This window comes from Oncorhynchus kisutch, linkage group LG5 (assembly GCF_002021735.2).
Source record: "Oncorhynchus kisutch isolate 150728-3 linkage group LG5, Okis_V2, whole genome shotgun sequence".
Taxonomy (NCBI): Eukaryota; Metazoa; Chordata; class Actinopteri; order Salmoniformes; family Salmonidae; genus Oncorhynchus; species Oncorhynchus kisutch.
The window spans coordinates 5,088,770-5,114,095 of record NC_034178.2 but is presented as its reverse complement, the minus strand read 5'-3'; the positions used below and the strand labels follow the sequence as shown (position 1 = coordinate 5,114,095).

The window sequence follows — 25,326 nt, the reverse complement described above, 5'->3', positions numbered from 1 at the left end:
TGTGTGCGTGTGCGTTTGTGTGTGTGCGTGTGTGTGTGTATGTGCGTGTGTGTGTGTGTGTTAGGACAGATCCTCCCCTACTAGATGCCTTCATCATGGATAAAGCTCTATTGGACTATGAAGTCTCCATCGATGCTGAGTGTAAACTAGCGACTGTGGGCAAGCCTTTTGCTATAGAGGGTAAGATAGACATAGACACACACACACAATGTTAGAAAGGTTTTCACTGCTATGGCTAGTCTGAGTGCCAGTCTGTTTGTGCCATCATGCCAACTCATTGTTATTCAGTGTCATGCCAAACATGTTTGACTTGACAATGACAACAAGGAATTTGGCAAGAGAACTAACAGATCTGGGACCAGGCTAGCTATTCACTGTGACAGACAGATGATTTAACTTGTGTGTGTGTTTGTGTGTGTGTGTTTGTGTGAGTATGTGTGTGGGTGTGCATGTGTGTGTGTGTGTGTGCATGTGTGTGTGTCTGTGTGTGTGTCCAGGGTATGGTATAGGTGTTGCCCAAGGCTCTCCTCTCACTGCCAACGTGTCTGAATTCATCAGTCGCTACAAGTCAGAAGGGTACGGTAACACACACACACACACACACACACACACACACACACACACACACACAGGCATACAGCATGTGTAGTATTTCAGTAATGAAATAACAGGCCCCCACCTGCCTCGACTTCACCTGTCAGATTTGAAGTTGCAACATAGTATTTTTGAGTTCAGGTATAAAGCACTGGGGAGCAGTGACATTCTGTGTGATGGCCTCTCATGTTGTTATCACTACGATTGTTTAGCCCAACGGTATTCGCAAGTTACGGATGTGCATATCACCCTCATTTTCTTCACTATTTCATTGACATGTTTTGTTGATCTGACACTAGTATTAACATGATGTGTTGTTCCAGGTACATGGACATATTACATGAGAAATGGTACAAGGTGGTGCCATGTGGGAAACGAGTGTTCACAAACACTGAGGTGAGTGTGTGTGTGTGTGTGTGTGTGTGTGTGTGTGTGTGTGTGTGTGTGTGTGTGTGTGTGTGTGTGTGTGTGTGTGTGTGTGTGTGTGTGTGTGTGTGTGTGTGTGTGTGTGTGTGTGTGTGTGTGTGTGTGTGTGTGTTGAAGGTCATAGTCGACAGAAGCAACAACCAAACTCTTTCTATATACTGTGGTGTTTGTTGTCTGACCTCTGACTGACCTCTAACTGCCAGACAGACTCCTCATAGATTTAGCTGACAAAATGGTACTCCTTCTTCACAATCACAAACATACACCTGCTTCCCCCATAGTGTTGGTATACAGCCAGCCTAGCCAGAATTCTAGTCCCGTATCTCAGCCTCCCGCTGGGACAGAGACAAACAGGACTCGCTTCCAGGCACACACACACACACACACACTCCAATCTACAGACCTGATATATAGCTGCTGGCAAAGACTCTTTTACCTTCACTCCCCCTTCTAGTCCTTGGCATATGAGATAACATCTGTGATGTGTGTGTGTGTGTATATGTGTGTATATGTGTGTGTATGTGTGTGTGTGTGTGTGTGTGTGTGTGTGTGTGTGTGTGTGTGTGTGTGTGTGTGTGTGTGTGTGTGTGTGTGTGTGTGTGTCTGTGTGTGTGTGTGTGTGTGTGTGTGTGTGTGTGTGTGCGTGTGTGCGTGTGTGCGTGTGTGCGTGTGTGCGTGTGTGCGTGTGTGCGTGTGTGTGTGTGTGTGTGTGTGTGTGTGTGTGTGTGTGTGTTTGTGTGTGTGCGTGTGTGCGTGTGTGCGTGTGTGTGATGGTGTTTACTACTACAGCCTCTCCCCAGAGAGAGGAAGGCTTAGGGCCATGAGAAACTCTCTGTATCAGAGGGATGATATTCTTCATATTATGCAGAAGTTAGAATACATAGAGCAGACTTGAGGCAGTTCTACAGAATAACAACATGAGGCAGGACAGAAGTCCACGATCCAAGGTGTACCTCTGGGTCACATGGGGTGGCTCACATTGTGTCGTTCCAGGTGCTTCTAGAGGAAATAGACAGAGAAACGATGGCAGTGTTTTGCCTGATAAGTGTGCTTGTAGTTTCCCATAGAGACCGTATGTGCGTGCAGCGTGCGGTAATGAGTAAATGTGTGCTATTCGTTCTGGTCAGAAGACTTGTGTCCCTGTAGATCATGGGGATGGAGATGGTTATTATGGGATGGCAGAGAGAGAAGGACATGGTCCTGTTTGAATACTTCCTACCTTCTTAAAAGGGGCAATCTGCAGTTGAAACTAAAACGAAGCGCCCTTCCCTGTTTCAGTAAAAAGCTGAGGGAAGGGGCTGGAGAAATCTAACCACTCTCAAATTCATAGACAGCGCCATGGATGCTAGGACTGACCATCCATTATATCAACATTTTCGAGGTTATATAGTGTTTGTTTACATTTACTATGTTTACACACATTTGAGTAAAACAAGCTAATATTTTACAGCCAGCAGCATACCACCCTACGGCATACCACCCTACAGCATACCACCCAGCATCTCACTGCTGGCTGGCTTCTGAAGCTAACCAGGGTTGGTCCCTGGATGGGAGACCAGATGTTGCTGAAAGTGGTGTTGGAGGGCCAGTAGGAGGCACCCTTTCCTCTGGTCAAAAAAAATAATATCCCAATGCCCCATGGCAGTGATTGGGGACATTGCCCTGTGTAGGGTGCTGTCTATCTGATGGAATGTTAAACGGGTGTCCTGACTCTCTGTGGTCACTAAAGATCCCATGGCACTTATCGTAAGAGTAGGGGTGTGAAACCTAAATTCCCAATCTGGCCCTCATACCATCACAGTCACCTAATCATCCCCAGTTTCCAATTGGCTCATTCATCCCCCTTCCTCTCCCCTGTAACTATTCCCCAGGTTGTTGCTGTGACGGAGAAAGTGGAACTACTGGTTAACTCTGCCATCTAGAGGCCATTGTTGGAATCACAGTCAACCTCATACCTTAAGGCAAAATGGGGACTGTGAAGACACATAGACCATTTAATGCATTTTGTATTGTATTTTGCATTTTATTATGTATATGATGCATGGTTGGGTTACGACTGTTATATGTGGTTGTCTCACTTGGCTATCTTAAGATGAATGCACTAGCTGTGGCTCAGTCTGGATGGGAGCGTCTGCTGAATGACTAAATTGTAATGAAAATGTAGTGCTATGTATGTATATTTACAGTATGTATAATATGTATTTTATTTGTTGTGTTGTGTTTCCTGTTTGGACCCCAGGAAGAGTAGTCACTGACTGCCTCAGCAGCAGCTAACTACGGAACCTAATAATAAATACTCTCTTTCCCTCTCTCTCCCTCTCTCTCTCTCTCACCTTCTCTCACCCTCTCTCACCCTCTCTCTCCCTCTCTCACCCTCTCTCTCCCTCTCTCTCCCTCTCCCTCTCTCTCCCTCTCTTGCGCTATATATATCTCTCTCCCTCTTTCTGTCTCTCTCTCTCTCTCTCTCTCTCTCTCTCCCTCTAACCCTCTCTTGTGCTATATATATCTCTCTCCCTCTTTCTGTCTCTCTCTCTCTCACACCCTCTCTTGCCCTCTATCTCTCCCTCTTTCTGACTCTCTCTCTCTCCCAGAATTTATCAATGGGGATAGATCATTTCTCAGGCCTGTTTGTGATGTTGTGTGTGGGGGTGGTTGGAGCCATTTTTACCTTGGCAGCTGAACACACCTTCTATCACCTAGCCCTGCCCCGGCTACGGCGGTCACACACACTCACCTACTGGTTGCATACCAGCCAGGTATGTAGGTACACACACACACACCCACACACACACACACACACATACACACACAAACACACTCATGAACTAGATCTATAGCAAGCCACCAAGCTTTTAATAGTATCTAAGATAATTAGAATTTCACACTTTTAAAAACATATTATCAAGGTGATCTTAACAAGGTGATCTTAACAAGGTGATCTTACCACTGTGATCTTATCAAGGTGATCTTAACAATGTGATCTTAACAAGGTGATCTTACCACTGTGATCTTAACAAGGTGATCTTACCACTGTGATCTTAACAAGGTGATCTTACCACTGTGATCTTAACAAGGTGATCTTACCACTGTGATCTTAACAAGGTGATCTTACCACTGTGATCTTAACAAGGTGATCTTACCACTGTGATCTTAACAAGGTGATCTTACCACTGTGATCTTAGCAAGGTGATCTTACCACTGTGATCTTAACAAGGTGATCTTACCACTGTGATCTTAACAAGGTGATCTTACCACTGTGATCTTAACAAGGTGATCTTACCACTGTGATCTTAACAAGGTGATCTTACCACTGTGATCTTAACAAGGTGATATTGAGTGAATGTTCTCTCATCTGTGTTGTATCATCTATCTGTTGACAGAAGATCCATCGAGCCCTGAACACCCCTTACAAGGACGTAGGGAAAGAGTTGATTGGCCTGGACCACAAGTAGAGAAACACTGATCAATACTATCTATATTAGAGTATAGGTTATCAATACTGTCTATATTAGAGTAGAGGTTATCAATACTGTCTATATTAGAGTATAGGTTATCAATACTGTCTATATTAGAGTATAGGTTATCAATACTGTCTATATTAGAGTATAGGTTATCAATACTGTCTATATTAGAGTATAGGTTATCAATACTGTCTATATTAGAGTATAGGTTATCAATACTGTCTATATTAGAGTATAGGTTATCAATACTGTCTATATTAGAGTATAGGTTATCAATACTGTCTATATTAGAGTATAGGTTATCAATACTGTCTCTACTGGAGTATAGGTTATCAATACTGTCTATATTAGAGTATAGGTTATCAATACTGTCTCTACTGGAGTATAGGTTATCAATACTGTCTATATTAGAGTATAGGTTATCAATACTGTCTATATTAGAGTATAGGTTATCAATACTGTCTATATTCGAGTATAGGTTATCAATACTGTCTATATTAGAGTATAGGTTATCAATACTGTCTATATTAGAGTATAGGTTATCAATACTGTCTCTACTAGAGTATAGGTTATCAATACTATCTATATTACAGTATAGGTTATCAATACTGTCTATATTAGAGTATAGGTTATCAAAAATAGTTATATTACATTATAGGTTATCAATACGATATTTATTCCAGTGTATGTTATCAATACTGTATATATTACATTATAGGTTATCAATAATATCTATATTGCAGTCGGGGTATTTAATACTATCTATATTAGAGTATAGTTTATCAATACTATCCATATTACAGTATAGGTTATCAATACTGTCTATATTAGAGTATATGTTATCAATACTGTCTATATTACAGTATAGGCTATCAATACTATCTATATTACAGTATAGTTTATCAATACTGTCTAAATTACAGTATCGTTTATCAATACTGTCTAAATTACAGTATCGTTTATCAATAATCTCTATATTACCGTATAGGTTATCAAAAATAGTTATATTACATTATAGGTTATCAATACTATATATATAGTAGAGTATAGATGATCAATACTATCTATATTCGAGTATAGGTTATCAATACTGCCTATATTATAGTATAGGTTATCAATATTGGCAATGTTACAGTAAAGGTCATCAATACTGTCAATAGTACAGTATATGTTATCAATACTATCTATTCTACAGTATAGATAATCAATCATTTCTAAATTACGCTATGTTATCAATACTCTCTATATTAAATGATAGGTTACCAATACTCTATATTGCATTATAGGTTATCAATACTATCTATATTACAGTATAGGTTATCAATACTGTCTATATTAGTGTTTAGGTTATCAATACTGTCTATATTAGTGTTTAGGTTATCAATACTGTCTATATTACAGTATTGGTTATCAATACTATCTATATTAGAGTATAGTTTATAAATACTATATTACAGTATAGGTTATCAATATTGTCAATATTACCTTTCTTTCTCTCTCTCTCACTCTCCCCCATCCCTCTCTCTCTCTCCCCCCCATCTCTCTCTCCCCCAGTCCCTCCCCTTGTGTCTCTGACAGCTGCAGCCTCCACAGACACCAGCAGCCTCGCCCTCCTCCCCCGTCTTCCCCCCTGCCTGCCCCCCCTCCTCCTCAGCCCTCCTCTCCTGCCCGGGACATCAAGGAGAACAAGAGGGTCCACTTTGATCTGGAGAGTCTACACAGCTACCGTCTACACACACACACCGCCTCGTTCTGGGGACGTCCTGGCATGGTGGGGCGACACGGCCTGGGAGGTACACACTCACTCTAACACACACATTTCTTTTACCGTCCTTGTGGGGACCAAAACATTTATTCCCATTCAAAATCCTATTTTCCCTAACCCCTAATCCTTAACCTTAACACCTAACCCTAAAACTAAACCTAACCCAACTCTTAACCCTAGTTCTAACCCTATACCTAACCACTAAGCCTAAAATACATGTTTTCCCTGTGGGGATCAGCGAAATGTCCCCAGAATTTTCCTTGTTTTACTATCCTTTAGTAGAACTTCTGGGACCCACAAGGATAGTAAAACCAAACCACACACACACTTTACATGCTTTATTTGAATCCACAACTCACATTCCCTTCAATGAGATTCAGAGAAAAGGTCACACATAGTTTCTGTCTTCCCTTGTCTGTTCCAGGGTGTCTGGGTGGTTTATCTCCTCCTCAGGTTAGCCTGCATGCTAACGGTGGCCCAGCATCGGCCCTGGCCTCCCCCGGCCTGGCCCTGCCTCCTTTGGGGAACCCAGGCAACCAGGCCTTCCTGTGGGAGGGAGAGCTCCAGGAGGTCCAGGGGAGGATCGAGACGTTCACAGCCCAGCTGAGAGACGCCGTGGCCAGGAGGGCCGAGATACAGACCTGCCTGGAGAACCATAAAATGAACTTGAGCACAGCTACTGCTGTCAAACTGGAGAAAGACAAGGTTGGCCAGTCACAAAGCCTGGAGAGAGTGAGAACCAACGCAGAGAAAGATAGAACCAAGGAAGAGAGAGAGGGGCTCAACCAGGAGAAAGGGAGGAGTGGCAGATCAAACCTCTGTTGCAGCCTGGACAGAAACAGAGACAGAGACAGGACAGGCAGGGACAGTTCCACTATGAGACAAAAAGCCAGACAGGACACAGACAGGGACAGACTGTTACACCAATCAGAAACTGAGAGAGACCGAGATGGCCAATCAAAAAGCCTGGACAGAAATGGGAGCAGCCAATCACATGCCTCCAACATTCTGCAGACAGGGAGGAACAGCCAATCAGAAGCTCTGACCATCCTACAGAGGAGAGAGATCCAATCAAAAACCTCCACCAGCCTGGACAGAGAGACATCCAACCAATCAGGTGCTGTCAATACACTGCAGGGAGAAAGAACTGTCCAATCACGTAACTCCACCAGCCTGGAGAGAGGAAGAGTCAGGCAATCAGGTGCAGTGAAAGACCAGGAGAGGGGGAGAACTGTCCAAACACGGACAGGGGCTAGTCTGGACAGACTGAAAGCTAGCCAATCCAGTGCCGGCACTGGGAATCTGGTTAGAGAACGTCCCGCCCCCATGGACACCCAGAAGAGTTTGTGTTAGTCATTTGATTGGTTATTTATAAGAACACAAAAGACCAATTAGAGGGCTGGGAAAAAAATATAACAGGTCCAAATGATGATGAGTTTAAAAAAACTATGACAGAGATGTGGCACTGGTCCATTTGCCCCTGATGTCAACGGCTGCTGTCTGTTAACAAAATGTCTGATCAGAACTTTACCCATCTACTGTTTGTCTCCACTAGGTGTGTTTCCTTTTTGTTTCTAACTACTAATAGCTCTCTCTCTCTTCATCTCGTACCCCTGGGTTGTGTTCACTAGGAACCAAACAGAAGCAAACAGAACAAAACGGGACCTACCTGAATTGGTCCAATAGACAAATCTCGTTTTTGTTGCAGATGGTTTTTCTGTTTGGAGCGAACGAACGGTTTCCGTTGGTTTGTGACACTGTACACACCCCAGGTCTGTAGTCAGTTCTGAGTGGGTCATTCAAGGTACACATGGGGCTCCTAAATGTTCAATCAAGTGCTATCTCCGCCCAACCGGGTAAGAATCGGCTATCCCAGAGGGCAAACTACACGTGTCCACTGTCATTGTCCTGACTGATCCACTATAAGGACCTTGAGTTGGTTTGATACTATGCAGTTGAATTGAATTTACTTTAATGGAATTTGTATGTTGGATGTCATGGTGGTGTCAAATGTATGTAACAAAAGTCGAACCTGGAAGTGGATGAAAAAGGTGGACGTGGAAAGAGAGAAGGCGGTTGTATTTGAGCCTATAGCAGGTGTTTTAGAAGAGATGCAGGTTGCTAGGTTACCTGTAGAGGACTGAGGAGTGTTGTAGATATGTTGTTCTGGTGTTGATGGGTCGTGTTCGGTGTCCCAGAATGCTGCCTATAACAACAGCTATATTCTCACACACAACAGAATTGTATCAGCATATTATTGGGACTCGTATCATGTTGTTGTATATCATTTCCATATTTTTAAATTAAACATTTATATACTGGTTTTAATGCAACGAATTACCACAGACTGTAATGACAGTCTATACCACAAGGTGGTGCCTGGATCTCACACACACACACACACACACACACACACACACACACACACACACACACACACACACACACACACACACACACACACACACACACACACACACACACAACCTACTCAACTAAGCAACTGAAACCTTCTTCATGGATGAGAAGGAAAATATTATAATATTTCACTGTCATAGTAATAACAATTTTCATTTTGTCTTTCCCTCAATTCTGTGATATTTAGCAACACAGAGATGCCCCCCCACCCCCAACACATACACACAATCACACATAAAGGTGTGCACACACACACAATCACCCAGTTATAGTAATTCGCTGTGAAATTAAAACAAACCTCTCATCGTTAATCCACCCAAAATCACACGCTCTGATTACATGATCCTGATGAGCAATTAGAACACTGCTGCGCCTCACTCCTATGAATCAAAGCTCAGATTTAACTCATCTGTACAAGTCTGTGTGTGTGCGTGTGTGTCACAGTGAACAAAATGAGGTCAGACAACAGTTGTATCTAAATGTATGGATGTTATACATCTGACATATTTACATATTTACTCAGGCATACGGAGCAGAGGTAGGGGAAAATATATGCATACACACGGTCCCCATTCCCAGTGACCCTGGTCTGTGTGAAGCCTGCAGGATATTTTAGTCTTAGTCACGCATGTTAGAACACACACACATTAACCCACGCATCAAAAAAGATATCTTTCTGCATCACTGTTTGTTGTTCTCTCTTCATCTCTTTCTCCATCTCCGTCCCTTCATATCTCTGTGAGAAGTGAGACAGTACGAGATATGGACAGACAGTAGAGAGAGATATGGACAGACAGTAGAGATACATATGGATACAGTAGAGAGAGATATGGACAGACAGTAGAGAGATATATGGACAGACAGTAGAGATACATATGGATACAGTAGAGAGAGATATGGACAGACAGTAGAGATGCATATGGATACAGTAGAGAGAGATATGGACACAGTAGAGATACATATGGATACAGTAGAGAGAGATATGGACACACAGTAGAGATACATATGGATACAGTAGAGAGAGATATGGACACAGTAGAGATGCATATGGACAGACAGTAGAGAGAGAAAGAGATATGGACAGACAGTAGAGAGAGATATGGACAGACAGAGAGAGATATGGACAGACAGTAGAGAGAGATATGGACAGACAGAGAGAGATATGGACAGACAGTAGAGAGAGATATGGACAGACAGTAGAGAGAGATATAGACAGACAGTAGAGAGAGAAAGAGATATAGACAGACAGTAGGGACAGTAAGAGATATGGACACAGTAGAGAGAGATATGGACACTGTAGAGAGAGATATGGACACTGTAGAGAGAGATATGGACACTGTAGAGTGAGATATGGACACTGTAGAGAGAAATATGGACACAGTAGAGAGAGATATGGACAGACAGTAGAGGGAAAGAGATATGGACACAGTAGAGACAGTAAGAGATATGGACAGACAGTAGAGAGAGAAAGAGATATGGACACAGTAGAGATATGGACAGACCGTAGAGAGAGAGAGAGATATGAAAGAGCTATGGACACAGTAGAGAGAGAAAGAGATATGGACAGACTGTAGAGACAGTAAGAGATATGGACAGACTGTAGAGACAGCAAGAGATATGGACAGACAGTAGAGACAGTAAGAGATATGGACAGACAGTAGAGAGAGAAAGAGATATGGACACAGTAGAGATATGGACAGACAGTAGAGAGAGAGCGATATGGACAGACAGTAGAGAAAGATATGGAGAGACAGAGAGAAGGGTTTGAGACAGAGAAGGGAATGAGACAGACAAGAGCAGAGGCCTTTGTGTTGTTCTGTTGAATCACTCCTCATATGAAGGCCACCTCAGTCCTCCGGACAGTTCTACACACACACACTGCTGCAGAATGTTGAGATGTCTGTGATGGAGTGTGTGTGTGTGTGTGTGTAGAGGCCAGATGGTGAGGGCCCTAGGGATAGTCAACCAGGACTGACTCAGCCCTCAGTGGGAGGGGGGACTAACTCTCTCTCCTCCATCCCTCGCTCTCTCTCTTTATCCCTCCCTTCTCTTTCATATCCCTGTCTCTGTATTAGGAGTATAGATTTTACAAGGGGTTAGCAGGGACTAACCAATAGTAGAATTCATTAAAGATATCTGATAACAACCCACATCCTTTTGTGTGTGTGTGTGTGTGTCAATAGAGGATCTTTTTCACTACTCCAGGGATAACAGCTGTATTCTTGACAACTAAAGACTCCTCCAACCGAATGTCTGTGCTTCAGCTCAGTGGGCTAACACGGTCTTGAGACACATAAACCACCAATGCCGGTCAGTCACATAAAATTCAATGAATTTGCAAATAGACGTTTCCTTAGTCAAGGAGTTTAAAACCATTACCTGGAAACACAAGTTTAAAAAACAGTAGCCCGTGAAAAAGGACAGTAATATAATATTAGTATTTACATTGGTAATAAAGACAAAAAGGTAAATAAATTACATCTCTGGAAAAGGCAGCATTTCTGTTTGTTAGAAGTCATAATGCAAGTTCATAGAAACACAATGAAGTAGAATACACTCATTCACACACTGAAACACACATGCAAGACAGACACACCCTCACACACATACATACACATGCAGACTAACACCAGTATTCAACAGTTCTATTATCAAAAGAAGATATCCACTACAGAACAAGTCATTCTGCTGCTAGGCAACCGATGCACATAGACCACCCCCACAAGTCTACACAGTCTTTAGTCACCATTTATCTTATTGTATTGTCAGTGGGGGTTTGATTAGCAACAAATGAGCTTAAAAATCATTTATTGCATGTAATGTTATACAATTGGAGTTGAGTCTGTATATGTGTGTGTGTCTGTATATGTGTGTGTGTGTGTGTGTGTGTGTGTGTGTGTGTGTGTGTGTGTGTGTGTGTGTGTGTGTGTGTGTGTGTGTGTGTGTGTGTGTGTGTGTGTGTGTGTGTGTGTGTGTGTGTGTGTGTGTGTGTGTGTGTGTGTTTTAATCTGAATTCAAAATCATATCTAAAATCCCAAAATGCAATTTTCCTAAAAGTAGTGCACTGTGTTAGCGGTCTGTAGCGCGGACCCCCACCACCACACGACTTCCCACAGCTGTGTGTGTCTGTATATGTGTGTGTGTGTGTGTGTGTGTGTGTGTGTGTGTGTGTGTGTGTGTGTGTGGATCTGTTCACATTGTTAAGCCAAATGTTCCCTCCAGTCTTCGTCTCCCCCTCTTTGTTTACTGTAGTAATCCTCTCCAAGATGTTCACTTTCCTTCCTCCTTTTCCCCTCCTCTTCTTGGTCTCTACAGTAAGTCAGTGGAATGGAAACCTGAGAGATCCTATATACAGTATAGTATACTACAGCTGGTGAGTATAGTCAGTATAGTTGTATAGTCTAGTCAGATGGTAGTCGGTGGTAAACCAACTACTAGAGCTGCTATTGTTTCTGTTGTCTTTAGTGATCCAGTCTCCATGCTCCTGAAGACCTTCGTTCACACGCTCCACCTCCACTGTTAGACCCTGACTTAGCAGTGTTCTATGTCACGTTATAACCTCCACTACTGTTAGACCTTGACTTAACAGTAGGTTTTGCTGTTATGTCGCATCTTAACTTCTTTAAGTCATCTCATGTCCTTCTCCTACTCTACTCTGTCTTGAAGATCAGCTATTTGTCTGTTTCCATCTGGACCCTTTCTCAGTATTGAAGTAGTGTTCTGGATCATTGTGACTCCTCTACGCCAAGTTATAACCTCCATTATATTACATTTTAACTCCTAAGTTGTCTCATAACCTCCTCTCACTCATTTAAGTCATGTAGTAGTTCTCCTGACTGTTAGGTCTCCCCAAACGGTGTCACATTTAATAATTTCCCCTGACTGTTAGGTCTCCCCAAAATGTGTTACATTTAATAACGTCCCCTGACTATATGGTTATGTAGAGGTACTACTGTCTATCTTAATTTATCTATGTCGTCTTATAACCTCTCGCTCTGTAAGGTCCCCTATTTTCTCTTCTGACCTCGTAGTCTGTTTTTAGTAGTGTTACTGTCTATTATAACTCCTCTATGTCGCGTTATAATCTCCTCTCTGTCTGCATGGTCTTGTAATAGACTTCTTGATCAGCGCGGCTGTGGGCTGAGACAGTGGGCCGGCGGGGGAGGGTCATAGAGCGGGGGAGGGGGGGGGAGTAACTGTCCAACAGCAGATCTGGATGAGGAGGGGGAGGGAGAGGGGAGTAGAAGTGGGGAGGAGGGGGAGGGAGGGGTGAGTAGGAGGGGGGAGAAGGGGGAGGGAGGGGGGAGGAGATGGGTTGAGGAGGGGGGGGCAGGGTGGAGGAATCGGTCTGGCTGGGAGAGGAGGAGCAGATAGAGTCTGATTTCACAGGAAGTGTTCTGTATTCCCGATATTCCGGTGCAGAGACTTTCTCCTGGCGCTGCAGCGCCCCCCTCTGGCCCTGCTCACCGACGCTCCCGCTGGTGGTGTTCCTCCGCTCCCAGGGGGTCCCGTTACCGGCAGCTGTTACTCTGGCCCCCAGGGTCCCGTTACTCCCGGTACCGACACTGCTAGACACCCTGACCACAGGGTGATGAGGGGCGTGAGCGTCTATGGTGACAATACTCCCGGTAACGCTCCCGGTAACACTCCCGGTGTGGCTGTCGCGGTCGGAGGGGACCCGGTAGTACGGCGACTCAGAGCTTCCTGTTGAAGACCCTCCCCCACAGGAAGAGGTGGACTCAGAGCCCTTGGCAGAGGAGCTGATTGGTCCATGCTGCTTGGACATGGCAATGACCTATAGGATGAACAGAGGAGATGGTTAGCTAGTTACTTCAGCTAGTTAGAATGTAAATCAACAGTTCATTTAGCTAGTTACTTCACTAGTTAGAATGTAAATCAACAGTTCATTTAGCTAGTTACTTCAGCTAGTTAGAATGTAAATCAACAGTTCATTTAGCTAGTTACTTCATCTAGTTAGAATGTAAATCAACAGTTCATTTAGCTAGTTACTTCAGCTAGTTAGAATGTAAATCAACAGTTGATTTAGCTAGTTACTTCACCTAGTTAGAATGTAAATCAACAGTTCATTTAGCTCGTTACTTCACTAGTTAGAATGTAAATCAACAGTTCATTTAGCTAGTTACTTCAGCTAGTTAGAATGTAAATCAACAGTTCATTTAGCTAGTTACTTCAGCTAGTTAGAATGTAAATCAACAGTTCATTTAGCTAGTTACTTCAGCTAGTTAGAATGTAAATCAACAGTTCATTTAGCTAGTTACTTCACTAGTTAGAATGTAAATCAACAGTTCATTTAGCTAGTTACTTCAGCTAGTTAGAATGTAAATCAACAGTTCATTTAGCTAGTTACTTCAGCTAGTTAGAATGTAAATCAACAGTTCATTTAGCTAGTTACTTCAGCTAGTTAGAATGTAAATCAACAGTTCATTTAGCTAGTTACTTCACTAGTTAGAATGTAAATCAACAGTTCATTTAGCTAGTTACTTCAGCTAGTTAGAATGTAAATCAACAGTTCATTTAGCTAGTTACTTCACTAGTTAGAATGTAAATCAACAGTTCATTTAGCTAGTTACTTCAGCTAGTTAGAATGTAAATCAACAGTTCATTTAGCTAGTTACTTCATCTAGTTAGAATGTAAATCAACAGTTCATTTAGCTAGTTACTTCAGCTAGTTAGAATGTAAATCAACAGTTGATTTAGCTAGTTACTTCACCTAGTTAGAATGTAAATCAACAGTTCATTTAGCTCGTTACTTCACTAGTTAGAATGTAAATCAACAGTTCATTTAGCTAGTTACTTCAGCTAGTTAGAATGTAAATCAACAGTTCATTTAGCTAGTTACTTCAGCTAGTTAGAATGTAAATCAACAGTTCATTTAGCTAGTTACTTCAGCTAGTTAGAATGTAAATCAACAGTTCATTTAGCTAGTTACTTCACTAGTTAGAATGTAAATCAACAGTTCATTTAGCTAGTTACTTCAGCTAGTTAGAATGTAAATCAACAGTTCATTTAGCTAGTTACTTCAGCTAGTTAGAATGTAAATCAACAGTTCATTTAGCTAGTTACTTCAGCTAGTTAGAATGTAAATCAACAGTTCATTTAGCTAGTTACTTCACTAGTTAGAATGTAAATCAACAGTTCATTTAGCTAGTTACTTCAGCTAGTTAGAATGTAAATCAACAGTTAATTTAGCTAGTTACTTCAGCTAGTTAGAATGTAAATGAACAGATAATTTAGCTAGTTACTTCAGCTAGTTAGAATGTAAATCAACAGTTGATTTAGCTAGTTACTTCAGCTAGTTAGAATGTAAATCAACAGTTCATTTAGCTAGTTACTTCAGCTAGTTAGAATGTAAATCAACAGTTCATTTAGCTAGTTACTTCAGCTAGTTAGAATGTAAATCAACAGTTGATTTAGCTAGTTACTTCAGCTGGTTAGAATGTAAATCAACAGTTCATTTAGATCGTTACTTCACTAGTTAGAATGTAAATCAACAGTTCATTTAGCTAGTTACTTCAGCTAGTTAGAATGTAAATCAACAGTTCATTTAGCTAGTTACTTCAGCTAGTTAGAATGTAAATCAACAGTTCATTTAGCTAGTTACTTCAGCTAGTTAGAATGTAAATCAACAGTTCATTTAGCTAGTTACTTCAGCTAGTTAGAATGTAAATCAACAGTTCATTTAGCTAGTTACTTCAGCTAGTTAGAATGTAAATCAACAGTTCATTTAGCTAGTTACTTAAGCTAGTTAGAACGTAAATCAACAGTTCATTTAGCTAGTCACTTCAGCTAGTTAGAACGTAAATCAACAGTTCATTTAGCTAGTTACTTCAGCTAGTTAGAACGTAAATCAACAGTTCATTTAGCTAGTTACTTCAGCTAGTTAGAATGTAAATCAACAGTTCATTTAACTAGTTACTTCAGCTAGTTAGAACGTAAATCAACAGTTGATTTAGCTAGTTACTTCAGCTAGTTAGAATGTAAATCAACAGTTCATTTTAACTAACTCAGATTTTATATTTCTCTCACCTGCGCCACTCGCGGCTGATTGGGCGGCTGGTGGGGCACACGCGGAGTCGTCACAGGGATAGGCCCCTCCCTGACTCGTTCCCCTCCCTGGTTAAGTGACATCAACTTGGCACGCGTCACCGCGCTCTTAGGGGAGACGGGGGGAGGTAGAGAGGAGACAGAAGGAGGTAGAGGGGAGACAGTAGGGGGGTGTCTAATCCCCTCCTTAGGGATATGCACTAGTGGGGCTGGCGTTGGGGTAGCCGTGGCAACGGCTCTATTGGCCGACTGTACCATCGGATAGAGGGAGGGAGGATTCATCACCCCTGTCTCACCTGCGTCTCCCCCTCCTCCTGCTCCTCCCTCTCCTCCGCCAGATGTGTCCGTCTCTCCCTCCTCCTCGCTCTGTCTCTCCGTAGAGTGCTGCTGTCTCCACTCCTTCACCAGCGGTGGGCGCAGCCTGAGATCACACATGATGTGTTTGACTTGACGATTAATACCAGGGTTGTATGACACACACCTACAACACACACTAGCCACAAACATACCTTGGTTGTGACCTGCGGGGGTCGAAGGACAGGTGGAAGGTCATGTGACGCTGGTTGGAGGGGTCGTCTCCGGGGGGCAAGGTGCTGCTGCTGCCATTGGCAACGCGGGGTAAGGTATTGCTGAATGTTACCATGGTTTCCTTTCCCATGGGGCCGCGGGGTGCCAGGAGCTCCACGTCAGCACTGGCCCTCTTCAGAGATGCTACGCTGGCCTTCTCCCTACGAACCTACAGAACAACATAGTGTGGCTAACTACTAATACTAACCACGAATACACAACCTGTCTCCCTTCATCTCGTACCTTGCATCGTCCAGTGCCCAGTTCCTCCCTGCTGTCTGAGGGTCTGGGTGTCTTGCTGCGGTACAGAGAGCCGTGCTGAGAAGCATGACCTCTCTGGGCTCTTCCCCTCACCACCACCTCCCTCTGCTGCTGGGGGGGGGACGCAGCCCTCCGGACAGGCTGGGGGAGGCAGTCCTCCTCGGATGACCTGAAGTTACCTACTGCATACAGAGACTAGAGGGAGGGTACAGAGGGAGGGGAAGGAGAGATGGAGATGGCGATAGAGAGAGAGGGATAGAAGCTTGAAATCTGTTGAGACAGGCCTTCTAAAAAATAACAGTGAAATTCTCCCCCTGAGAACTCTTAAAAGATTATTAATTCCCATCTCTCTCTGTCTCTTGCTCAGTCTACCCCCCCCCCCCCCCAGACACACACAAAGTCCCGCACAAACACAAAGTCGCACCCCCCCACACACACACACTCACCAGGTAGACTCCTATGCCAGCTCCTATGGCGTAGCCAACATAGACATCTCTGGGATGGCAGCGGTGTTGTGTGATCTGAGTCAGTCCGGCTATACCCGCCGCCAGACAGTATCCAAACACCAGCATCGGCTTCACCAGCTTAGTACTACTGCTGATCACACTGTTCAAATACATCTACACACACACACACAGAAGTACGCATGCACACACACACAAAGTTAGAACTATTGCGGATGGCAATTTTTCCAATTTTAACTTCAAATGCATCTTCATAAAGTCAGGCAGTCAGACAGGCAGGCAGTCAGGCAGACAGGCAGACAGGCAGGCAGACAGGCAGGCAGGCAGGCAGGCAGTCAGACAGGCAGTCAGTCAGACAGTCAGGCAGGCAGTCAGGCAGGCAGGCAGGCAGGCAGGCAGGCAGGCAGGCAGGCAGGCAGTGAGACAGTCAGACAGTCAGTCAGGCAGGCAGGCAAGCAGGCAGGCAAGCAGACAGGCAGACAAGTTAGTAGCTGTCAGTGCTTACAGAGATGTAGACAGCAGCGAAGCCAGAGAGCGTTGCATGCTGGGACGGAAATGTTTTCCTGAAGAGAAGGAGAGGGAGAGTAAGAATCAGGGAGAGAGAGGGAGACGTGATGCAGAGAGAGAGAAGGAGAGGTGGAGGTTTAATTGAAGCTGGAGAACACAAAGAGTGTGTGTGTGTGTGTGTGTGTGTGTGTGTGTGTGTGTGTGTGTGTGTGTGTGTGTGTGTGTGTGTGTGTGTGTGTGTGTGTGTGTGTGTGTGTGTGTGTGTGTGTGTATGTGTTTTATTTTTTACCTGGCTGACAGGATGGCATATAGATCTTTCCCAGAGCAGATGTCCTGTGTGATGTAGTTGTTCTGGTCACATGATATCCCAGGCAGTGTGTAATTGGGCTGACAGACAGTCAGGAAGAAAGGGGTGGGATAACCAGTAGCCAATTGGATGATGTCCGTCATTAGGGCTGTTGCCAGGAGACCAAACACATGAACACCTGGGAGAGAAGGACGAGGGATGGAGGAGGAGAGAGCGGGAGACAGGGAGAAGGGATGGAGGAGAGAGAAGGGGAGACAGGGAGAAGGGATGGAGGAGAGAGAGGGGGAGACAGGGAGAAGGGATGGAGGAGGAGAGAGGGGGAGACAGGGAGAAGGGATGGAGGAGAGAGAGGGGGAGACATGGAGGAGAGAGAGGGGGAGAGAGAGAGGGGGAGACAGGGAGAAGGGATGGAGGAGAGAGAGGGGGAGACAGGGAGAAGGGATGGAGGAGGAGAGAGCGGGAGACAGGGAGAAGGGATGGAGGAGGAGAGAGGGGGAGACATGGAGGAGAGAGAGGGGGAGAGAGAGAGGGGGAGACAGGGAGAAGGGATGGAGGAGAGAGAGGGGGAGACAGGGAGAAGGGATGGAGGAGGAGAGAGGGGGAGACAGGGAGAAGGGATGGAGGAGGAGAGAGGGGGAGACAGGGAGAAGGGATGGAGGAGGAGAGAGCGGGAGACAGGGAGAAGGGATGGGGGAGGAGAGAACAGGAGACAGGGAGAAGGGATGGAGGAGAGAGAGGGGGAGACAGGGAGAAGGGATGGAGGAGGAGAGAGAGGGAGACAGGGAGAAGGGATGGAGGAGAGAGAGAGGGGGAGACAGGGAGAAGGGATGGAGGAGAGAGAGGGGGAGACAGGGAGAAGGGATGGAGAAGGAGAGAGGGGGAGACAGGGAGAAGGGATGGAGGAGAGAGAGCGGGAGACAGGGAGAAGGGATGGAGGAGGAGAGAGGGGGAGACAGGGAGAAGGGATGGAGGAGAGAGAAGGGGAGACAGGGAGAAGGGATGGAGGAGAGAGAGGGGGAGACAGGGAGAAGGGATGGAGGAGGAGAGAGGGGGAGACAGGGAGAAGGGATGGAGGAGAGAGAGGGGGAGACATGGAGGAGAGAGAGGGGGAGAGAGAGAGGGGGAGACAGGGAGAAGGGATGGAGGAGAGAGAGGGGGAGACAGGGAGAAGGGATGGAGGAGGAGAGAGCGGGAGACAGGGAGAAGGGATGGAGGAGGAGAGAGGGGGAGACATGGAGGAGAGAGAGGGGGAGAGAGAGAGGGGGAGACAGGGAGAAGGGATGGAGGAGAGAGAGGGGGAGACAGGGAGAAGGGATGGAGGAGGAGAGAGGGGGAGACAGGGAGAAGGGATGGAGGAGGAGAGAGGGGGAGACAGGGAGAAGGGATGGAGGAGGAGAGAGAGGGGGAGACAGGGAGAAGGGATGGAGGAGAGACAGCGGGAGACAGGGAGAAGGGATGGAGGAGAGAGAGATGGAGACAGGGAGAAGGGATGGAGGAGGAGAGAGAGGGAGACAGGGAGAAGGGATGGAGGAGGAGAGGGGGAGACAGGGAGAAGGGATGGAGGAGAAGAGAGCGGGAGACAGGGAGAAGGGATGGAGGAGAGAGAGGGGGAGACAGGGTGAAGGGATGGAGGAGAGAGAGGGGGAGACAGGGAGAAGGGATGGAGGAGGAGAGAGGGGGAGACAGGGAGAAGGGATGGAGGAGAGAGAGAGGGGGAGACAGGGAGAAGGGATGGAGGAGAGACAGTGGGAGACAGGGAGAAGGGATGGAGGAGAGAGAGATGGAGACAGGGAGAAGGGATGGAGGAGAGAGAGAGGGGGAGACAGGGAGAAGGGATGGAGGAGAGAGAGGGGGAGACAGGGAGAAGGGATGGAGAAGGAGAGAGGGGGAGACAGGGAGAAGGGATGGAGGAGGAGAGAGGGGGAGACAGGGAGAAGGGATGGAGGAGAGAGAGAGGGAGACAGGGAGAAGGGATGGAGGAGAGAGAGGGGGAGACAGGGAGAAGGGATGGAGAAGGAGAGAGGGGGAGACAGGGAGAAGGGATGGAGGAGAGAGAGCGGGAGACAGGGAGAAGGGATGGAGGAGAGAGAGAGGGAGACAGGGAGAAGGGATGGAGGAGGAGAGAGGGGGAGACAGGGAGAAGGGATGGAGGAGGAGAGAGGGGGAGACAGGGAGAAGGGATGGAGGAGGAGAGAGGGGGAGACAGGGAGAAGGGATGGAGGAGAGAGAGAGGGGGAGACAGGTAGAAGGGATGGAGGAGAGAGAGGGGGAGACAGGGAGAAGGGATGGAGGAGGAGAGAGGGGGAGACAGGGAGAAGGGATGGAGGAGGAGAGAGGGGAGACAGGGAGAAGGGATGGAGGAGGAGAGAGGGGGAGACAGGGAGAAGGGATGGAGGAGAGAGAGGGGGAGACAGGGAGAAGGGATGGAGGAGGAGAGAGGGGGAGACAGGGAGAAGGGATGGAGGAGAGAGAGGGGGAGACAGGGAGAAGGGATGGAGGAGGAGAGAGGGGGAGACAGGGAGAAGGGATGGAGGAGAGAGAGAGGGGGAGACAGGGAGAAGGGATGGAGGAGAGAGAGGGGGAGACAGTGAGAAGGGATGGAGGAGAGAGATGGGGAGACAGGGAGAAGGGATGGAGGAGAGAGAGAGGGGGAGACAGGGAGAAGGGATGGAGGAGAGAGAGGGGGAGACAGGGAGAAGGGGGAGGGAGGAGCATGCACCACGTAACAGTTATCTGAAACATCTGAAGATGTCTGATGTAGATTCTCTCCCTAGGCTAGCATTACTCTCTGATGTAGATTCTCTCCCTAGGCTAGCATTACTCTCTGATGTAGATTCTCTCCCTAGGCTAGCATTACTCTCTGAAGTAGATTCTCTCCCTAGGCTAGCATTACTCTCTGATGTAGATTCTCTCCCTAGGCTAGCATTACTCTCTGATGTAGATTCTCTCCCTAGGCTAGCATTACTCTCTGAAGTAGATTATCTCCCTAGGCTAGCATTACTCTCTGAAGTAGATTCTCTCCCTAGGCTATCACTACTCTCTGAAGTAGATTCTCTCCCTAGGCTATCATTACTCTCTGAAGTAGTTTCTCTCCCTAGACTATCATTACTCTCTGAAGTAGATTCTCTCCCTAGGCTATCATTACTCTCTGAAGTAGATTCTCTCCCTAGGCTATCACTACTCTCTGAAGTAGATTCTCTCCCTAGGCTAGCATTACTCTCTGAAGTAGATTCTCTCCCTAGGCTATCATTACTCTCTGAAGTAGATTCTCTCCCTAGGCTATCATTACTCTCTGAAGTAGATTCTCTCCCTAGGCTATCATTACTCTCTGAAGTAGATTCTCTCCCTAGGCTATCATTACTCTCTGAAGTAGATTCTCTCCCTAGGCTATCCTTACTCTCTGAAGTAGATTCTCTCCCTAGGCTAGCATTACTCTCTGATGTAGATTCTCTCCCTAGGCTATCATTACTCTCTGAAGTAGATTCTCTCCCTAGGCTATCATTACTCTCTGATGTAGATTCTCTCCCTAGGCTATCATTACTCTCTGAAGTAGATTCTCTCCCTAGGCTAGCATTACTCTCTGATGTAGATTCTCTCCCTAGGCTATCATTACTCTCTGATGTAGATTCTCTCCCTAGGCTATCATTACTCTCTGATGTAGATTATCTCCCTAGGCTAGCATTACTCTCTGATGTAGATTCTCTCCCTAGGCTATCATTACTCTCTGAAGTAGATTCTCTCCCTAGGCTAGCATTACTCTCTGATGTAGATTCTCTCCCTAGGCTATCATTACTCTCTGATGTAGATTCTCTCCCTAGGCTATCATTACTCTCTGAAGTAGATTCTCTCCCTAGGCTATCATTACTCTCTGAAGTAGATTCTCTCCCTAGGCTATCATTACTCTCTGATGTAGATTCTCTCCCTAGGCAATCATTACTCTCTGAAGTAGATTCTCTCCCTAGGCTATCATTACTCTCTGAAGTAGATTCTCTCCCTAGGCTATCATTACTCTCTGAAGTAGATTCTCTCCCTAGGCTATCATTACTCTCTGAAGTAGATTCTCTCCCTAGGCTATCATTACTCTCTGAAGTAGATTCTCTCCCTAGGCTAGCATTACTCTCTGATGTAGATTCTCTCCCTAGGCTATCATTACTCTCTGAAGTAGATTCTCTCCCTAGGCTATCATTACTCTCTGATGTAGATTCTCTCCCTAGGCTATCATTACTCTCTGAAGTAGATTCTCTCCCTAGGCTATCATTACTCTCTGATGTAGATTCTCTCCCTAGGCTAGCATTATTACATGAAGTGTACACCTGTCCACTCCCCCTCAAGGATTCAAGCGTAAATAACAGGTACGTACCAACAAAGCGAACAGTCCTCCGTAGGAAGGAGTTGAAGTTACACCCTCCAGCGATAATGGATCCTTCAGCTTTACTCTGTTTGACTCTGGACTGGTAACAATACACCAGCCCTTCACCTAGCATGATCTATTCACACACACACACACAATTAGTCATGCACCCTGATAGGCTGTTCATAGGTTCTGATGGTGTGTGTGTGTGTACTAACCGAGGCAGCCGGTCCTGCGAAGGCCAGGCTCAGTAACATCAGCAGAGGGATCAGTTCGTCTCCTGTCTCCAGGTAGGGCAACGACAGGTCACGGTCATAGCAATGGAACCCAGGGGTCGCCGGGGACAACAGGTCTGTCAACTCCATGAAGTAGAGAGAGACAAGGGAGGAGAGGACGATGGGGAGCTAGACAGAAAGAAAGAGAGAACGAGAGAGAGTGAAGGCGAGCAAGGGAGAGAGAGAGAGAAAGGGAGAGAGGTAAGAGGGAGATATTGTCTTACTAACAGCCATAGTGAGTGGTATACATTAAATGCAGTTATGTTGGACACACACATATGCACGTACACACACCTCTATGAAGTAGAAACATGGTAGAAGTGTCATACTGTCTTTGGGAGGTTTCTTCTTGGTCTTGGCTTTTGGTGATGATATCATCCTGGTTTTGTTCCAATCAGAGTCTAGGAACAGACAGAAGGGGAGGGGTTAGTCATCACCCTGGTGGCGTTCCAGGTGGCATACATTACCGAGGCGTTGTTGCACATTATCAGCTTGTTAAGTCATATTCTGCTACTTCTTCCACATGGGCAAACATTTGCTTGGTCTCGGACTGGTCCTTTGAAGCAACCCGAAGCTAATAGTAAATACCTGAATGCACATCTGTTGGGTTGGTCCCTCAACTCCAAATGAACGGAACACATCAGAACACACACACACACACACACAAACACACACACAAACACACACACAAGCCTCAATGGTGTGCTATCTGTTTCCCACTTCTCTCTCTCTCTAACCCTCTCTCTAAATTCAGGACAATGGAGTGGACCCAGGACAGCGCCATAGTTACAGTAACTCAGAGACAAAGAAGCAGGGAGTTGAGACACACACAATGCGACATATACTCCTTTTGCCCGGCGTAATTCTACTGTAACTATGGCGCTGTCCATTGCATGGTCCTGAACTCAGAGAGAGAGAAGCAGGGAGTTGAGACACACACAATGCGACACATTCTCCTTTTGCCCGGAGTTATTCTACTGTAACTATGGCGCTGTCCACTGCATGGCCCTGAACTCAGAGACAAAGAAGCAGGGAGTTGAGACACACACAATGCGACACATTCTCCTTTTGCCCGGAGTTATTCTACTGTAACTATGGCGCTGTCCACTGCATGGGCCTGAACTCAGAGAGAGAGAAGCAGGGAGTTGAGACACACACAATGCGACATATACTCCTTTTGCCCGGAGTTATTCTACTGTAACTATGGCGCTGTCCACTGCATGGTCCTGAACTCAGAGAGAGAGAAGCAGGGAGTTGAGACACACACAATGCGACACATTCTCCTTTTGCCCGGAGTTATTCTACTGTAACTATGGCGCTGTCCATTGCATGGTCCTGAACTCAGAGAGAGAGAAGCAGGGAGTTGAGACACACACAATGCGACACATTCTCCTTTTGCCCGGAGTTATTCTACTGTAACTATGGCGCTGTCCATTGCATGGTCCTGAACTCAGAGAGAGAGAAGCAGGGAGTTGAGACACACACAATGCGACACATTCTCCTTTTGCCCGGAGTTATTCTACTGTAACTATGGCGCTGTCCACTGCATGGTCCTGAACTCAGAGAGAGAGAAAAAAACTGTCCTGATTAAAAAACATCGATTCTCTGAGACACTAGTGTCAGACTCACCCTGCCTTGCCTCTCCTCCACACACACACACACACACACACACACACACACACACACACACACACACACACAGAGCGCTGAATTACCTCTGTCCCGCGGGTTGTGTGTGTTTGCAGAGGCCGGTCTTGCCCTCCCCCCTCGCCGAGGTCTAGCGTGTTGCTCCAGTTTTCCGTTCAAACGTTAATCCATCTTCACGCGCTGCTAGTGGTTTTACGCCCCCAAAACACACATACACACACATTAGGTTGTTTGGGTTGGTCAGATTCTCCACGGATTGAGAGGACGAGAGAATGATAGATGGGTAAAACGAAAGGGAAAAGTCCTATATTCGATATTTCTCCGTTATTTTCCCTTCTGATCGCGCATGTGTGAATAAACTCAGAGGTTTCACGTGCCTTCTACCGGTTCACCCCAGTCCCAGTCAGCCACGCTATGTTCGAACAGCCCACACAAACTCAAACAGCGCTCAGAAACGAACCGATATCTCACTTGAAGAACCGATATCTCACTTGAAGAACCGCCGCTCACAGAGAGCCTCACGCACACAAAGGCATGGGGGGCGGGGGGAGACGAGGGGAGGAGACCGACTGTTCTTTCACACATACACAAACGCCCCTCCTCTCACCACTACAAATTCCTAATGGAGGAGTGCCACCACCATAAAGCTGGGGAAAACAAAGCGATGGATTTTGGTGTGTGTTTGGGTATGCGCGTGCATGAGTGAAAGCATGTGTGTCTGTTTGAGTGTTTCTTCGAATATATTACCCATTTAGAACATTCTATTTTAAATGTAAATGCTATTAATTTTAGGCAAAAAGATCTCTCTTCCTCTTTCATATTTGGTTAGTTTTGTTGTGGGTAGACCTAGCCCAGTAGGGTGGGGTTGGGTTGGGTTGGGTTCTGACCACGTGCCTGTGACTGCTGCTGCAGTGTGTATTTGTGTCTCTTCATTCAACAAACGTGCACGCCCGCACTCACACATCTTCTGCCTCTGACTGTCTGATTTACCTTGACATGTACACATTCAAACCTTTCCCCCACAGTTATAAATACACATACACCATGACACACCCTACACACCCACCCACCCACCCACCCACACACCCTATCAGCACTAGCCTGCAGACAACAGAGAAGACTCCAACCTATCAGCACTAACCTACAGACAACAGAGAAGACTCCAACCTATCAGCACTAACCTACAGACAACAGAGAAGACTCCAACCTATCAACACT

At 45.8% G+C, this 25,326-nt stretch overlaps 2 protein-coding genes across 3 annotated transcripts in view; one reads left to right on the top strand and one right to left on the bottom strand.

Annotated features, from left to right (window-relative positions):
* Nucleotides 1-10,814, top strand: part of LOC116374073 (glutamate receptor ionotropic, NMDA 3B-like) — a 47,446-nt gene extending 36,632 nt beyond the window's left edge. Inside the window, exons 13-19 of the mRNA XM_031823850.1 lie at nucleotides 65-180; nucleotides 498-576; nucleotides 918-990; nucleotides 3,612-3,776; nucleotides 4,401-4,468; nucleotides 6,036-6,274; nucleotides 6,671-10,814. Coding sequence (XP_031679710.1) covers nucleotides 65-180; nucleotides 498-576; nucleotides 918-990; nucleotides 3,612-3,776; nucleotides 4,401-4,468; nucleotides 6,036-6,274; nucleotides 6,671-7,599 — 1,669 coding nt within the window. The 3' untranslated portion in view covers nucleotides 7,600-10,814. The remainder of the gene's footprint in view (nucleotides 1-64; nucleotides 181-497; nucleotides 577-917; nucleotides 991-3,611; nucleotides 3,777-4,400; nucleotides 4,469-6,035; nucleotides 6,275-6,670) is intronic.
* Nucleotides 10,808-25,133, bottom strand: LOC116374155 (phospholipid phosphatase-related protein type 3-like). 2 transcript variants are annotated; one of them, XM_031824213.1, is made up of 11 exons: nucleotides 24,177-25,133; nucleotides 22,756-22,862; nucleotides 22,405-22,590; nucleotides 22,196-22,322; nucleotides 17,818-18,013; nucleotides 17,527-17,584; nucleotides 17,004-17,177; nucleotides 16,540-16,752; nucleotides 16,239-16,465; nucleotides 15,712-16,150; nucleotides 10,808-13,459 (listed from the first exon to the last, which is right to left on the bottom strand). In XM_031824213.1, the coding sequence occupies exons 2-11, from the start codon at nucleotides 22,837-22,839 to the stop codon at nucleotides 12,743-12,745; spliced, it is 2,421 nt and encodes an 806-aa protein (XP_031680073.1). In that variant the 5' UTR covers nucleotides 22,840-22,862; nucleotides 24,177-25,133; the 3' UTR covers nucleotides 10,808-12,742. The 2 variants fall into 2 exon arrangements, with proteins under 2 accessions (XP_031680073.1, XP_031680074.1); XM_031824214.1 differs by lacking the exon at nucleotides 24,177-25,133 and having other exon boundaries at nucleotides 22,791-22,867.
* Between the last annotated feature and the right edge of the window lie 193 nt (nucleotides 25,134-25,326).

Coding starts and splice junctions, on each gene's coding strand:
- LOC116374155 (XM_031824213.1), bottom strand. CDS start 22,839: ATGATATCATCACCAAAAGCCAAGACCAAGAAGAAACCTCCCAAAGAC. Junction 16,753..17,003: donor CTGGCATAGGAGTCTACCTG/GTGAGTGTGTGT, acceptor CCCTCCCTCTAG/TCTCTGTATGCAGTAGGTAA. Junction 16,466..16,539: donor TGGGCACTGGACGATGCAAG/GTACGAGATGAA, acceptor GTTGTTCTGTAG/GTTCGTAGGGAGAAGGCCAG.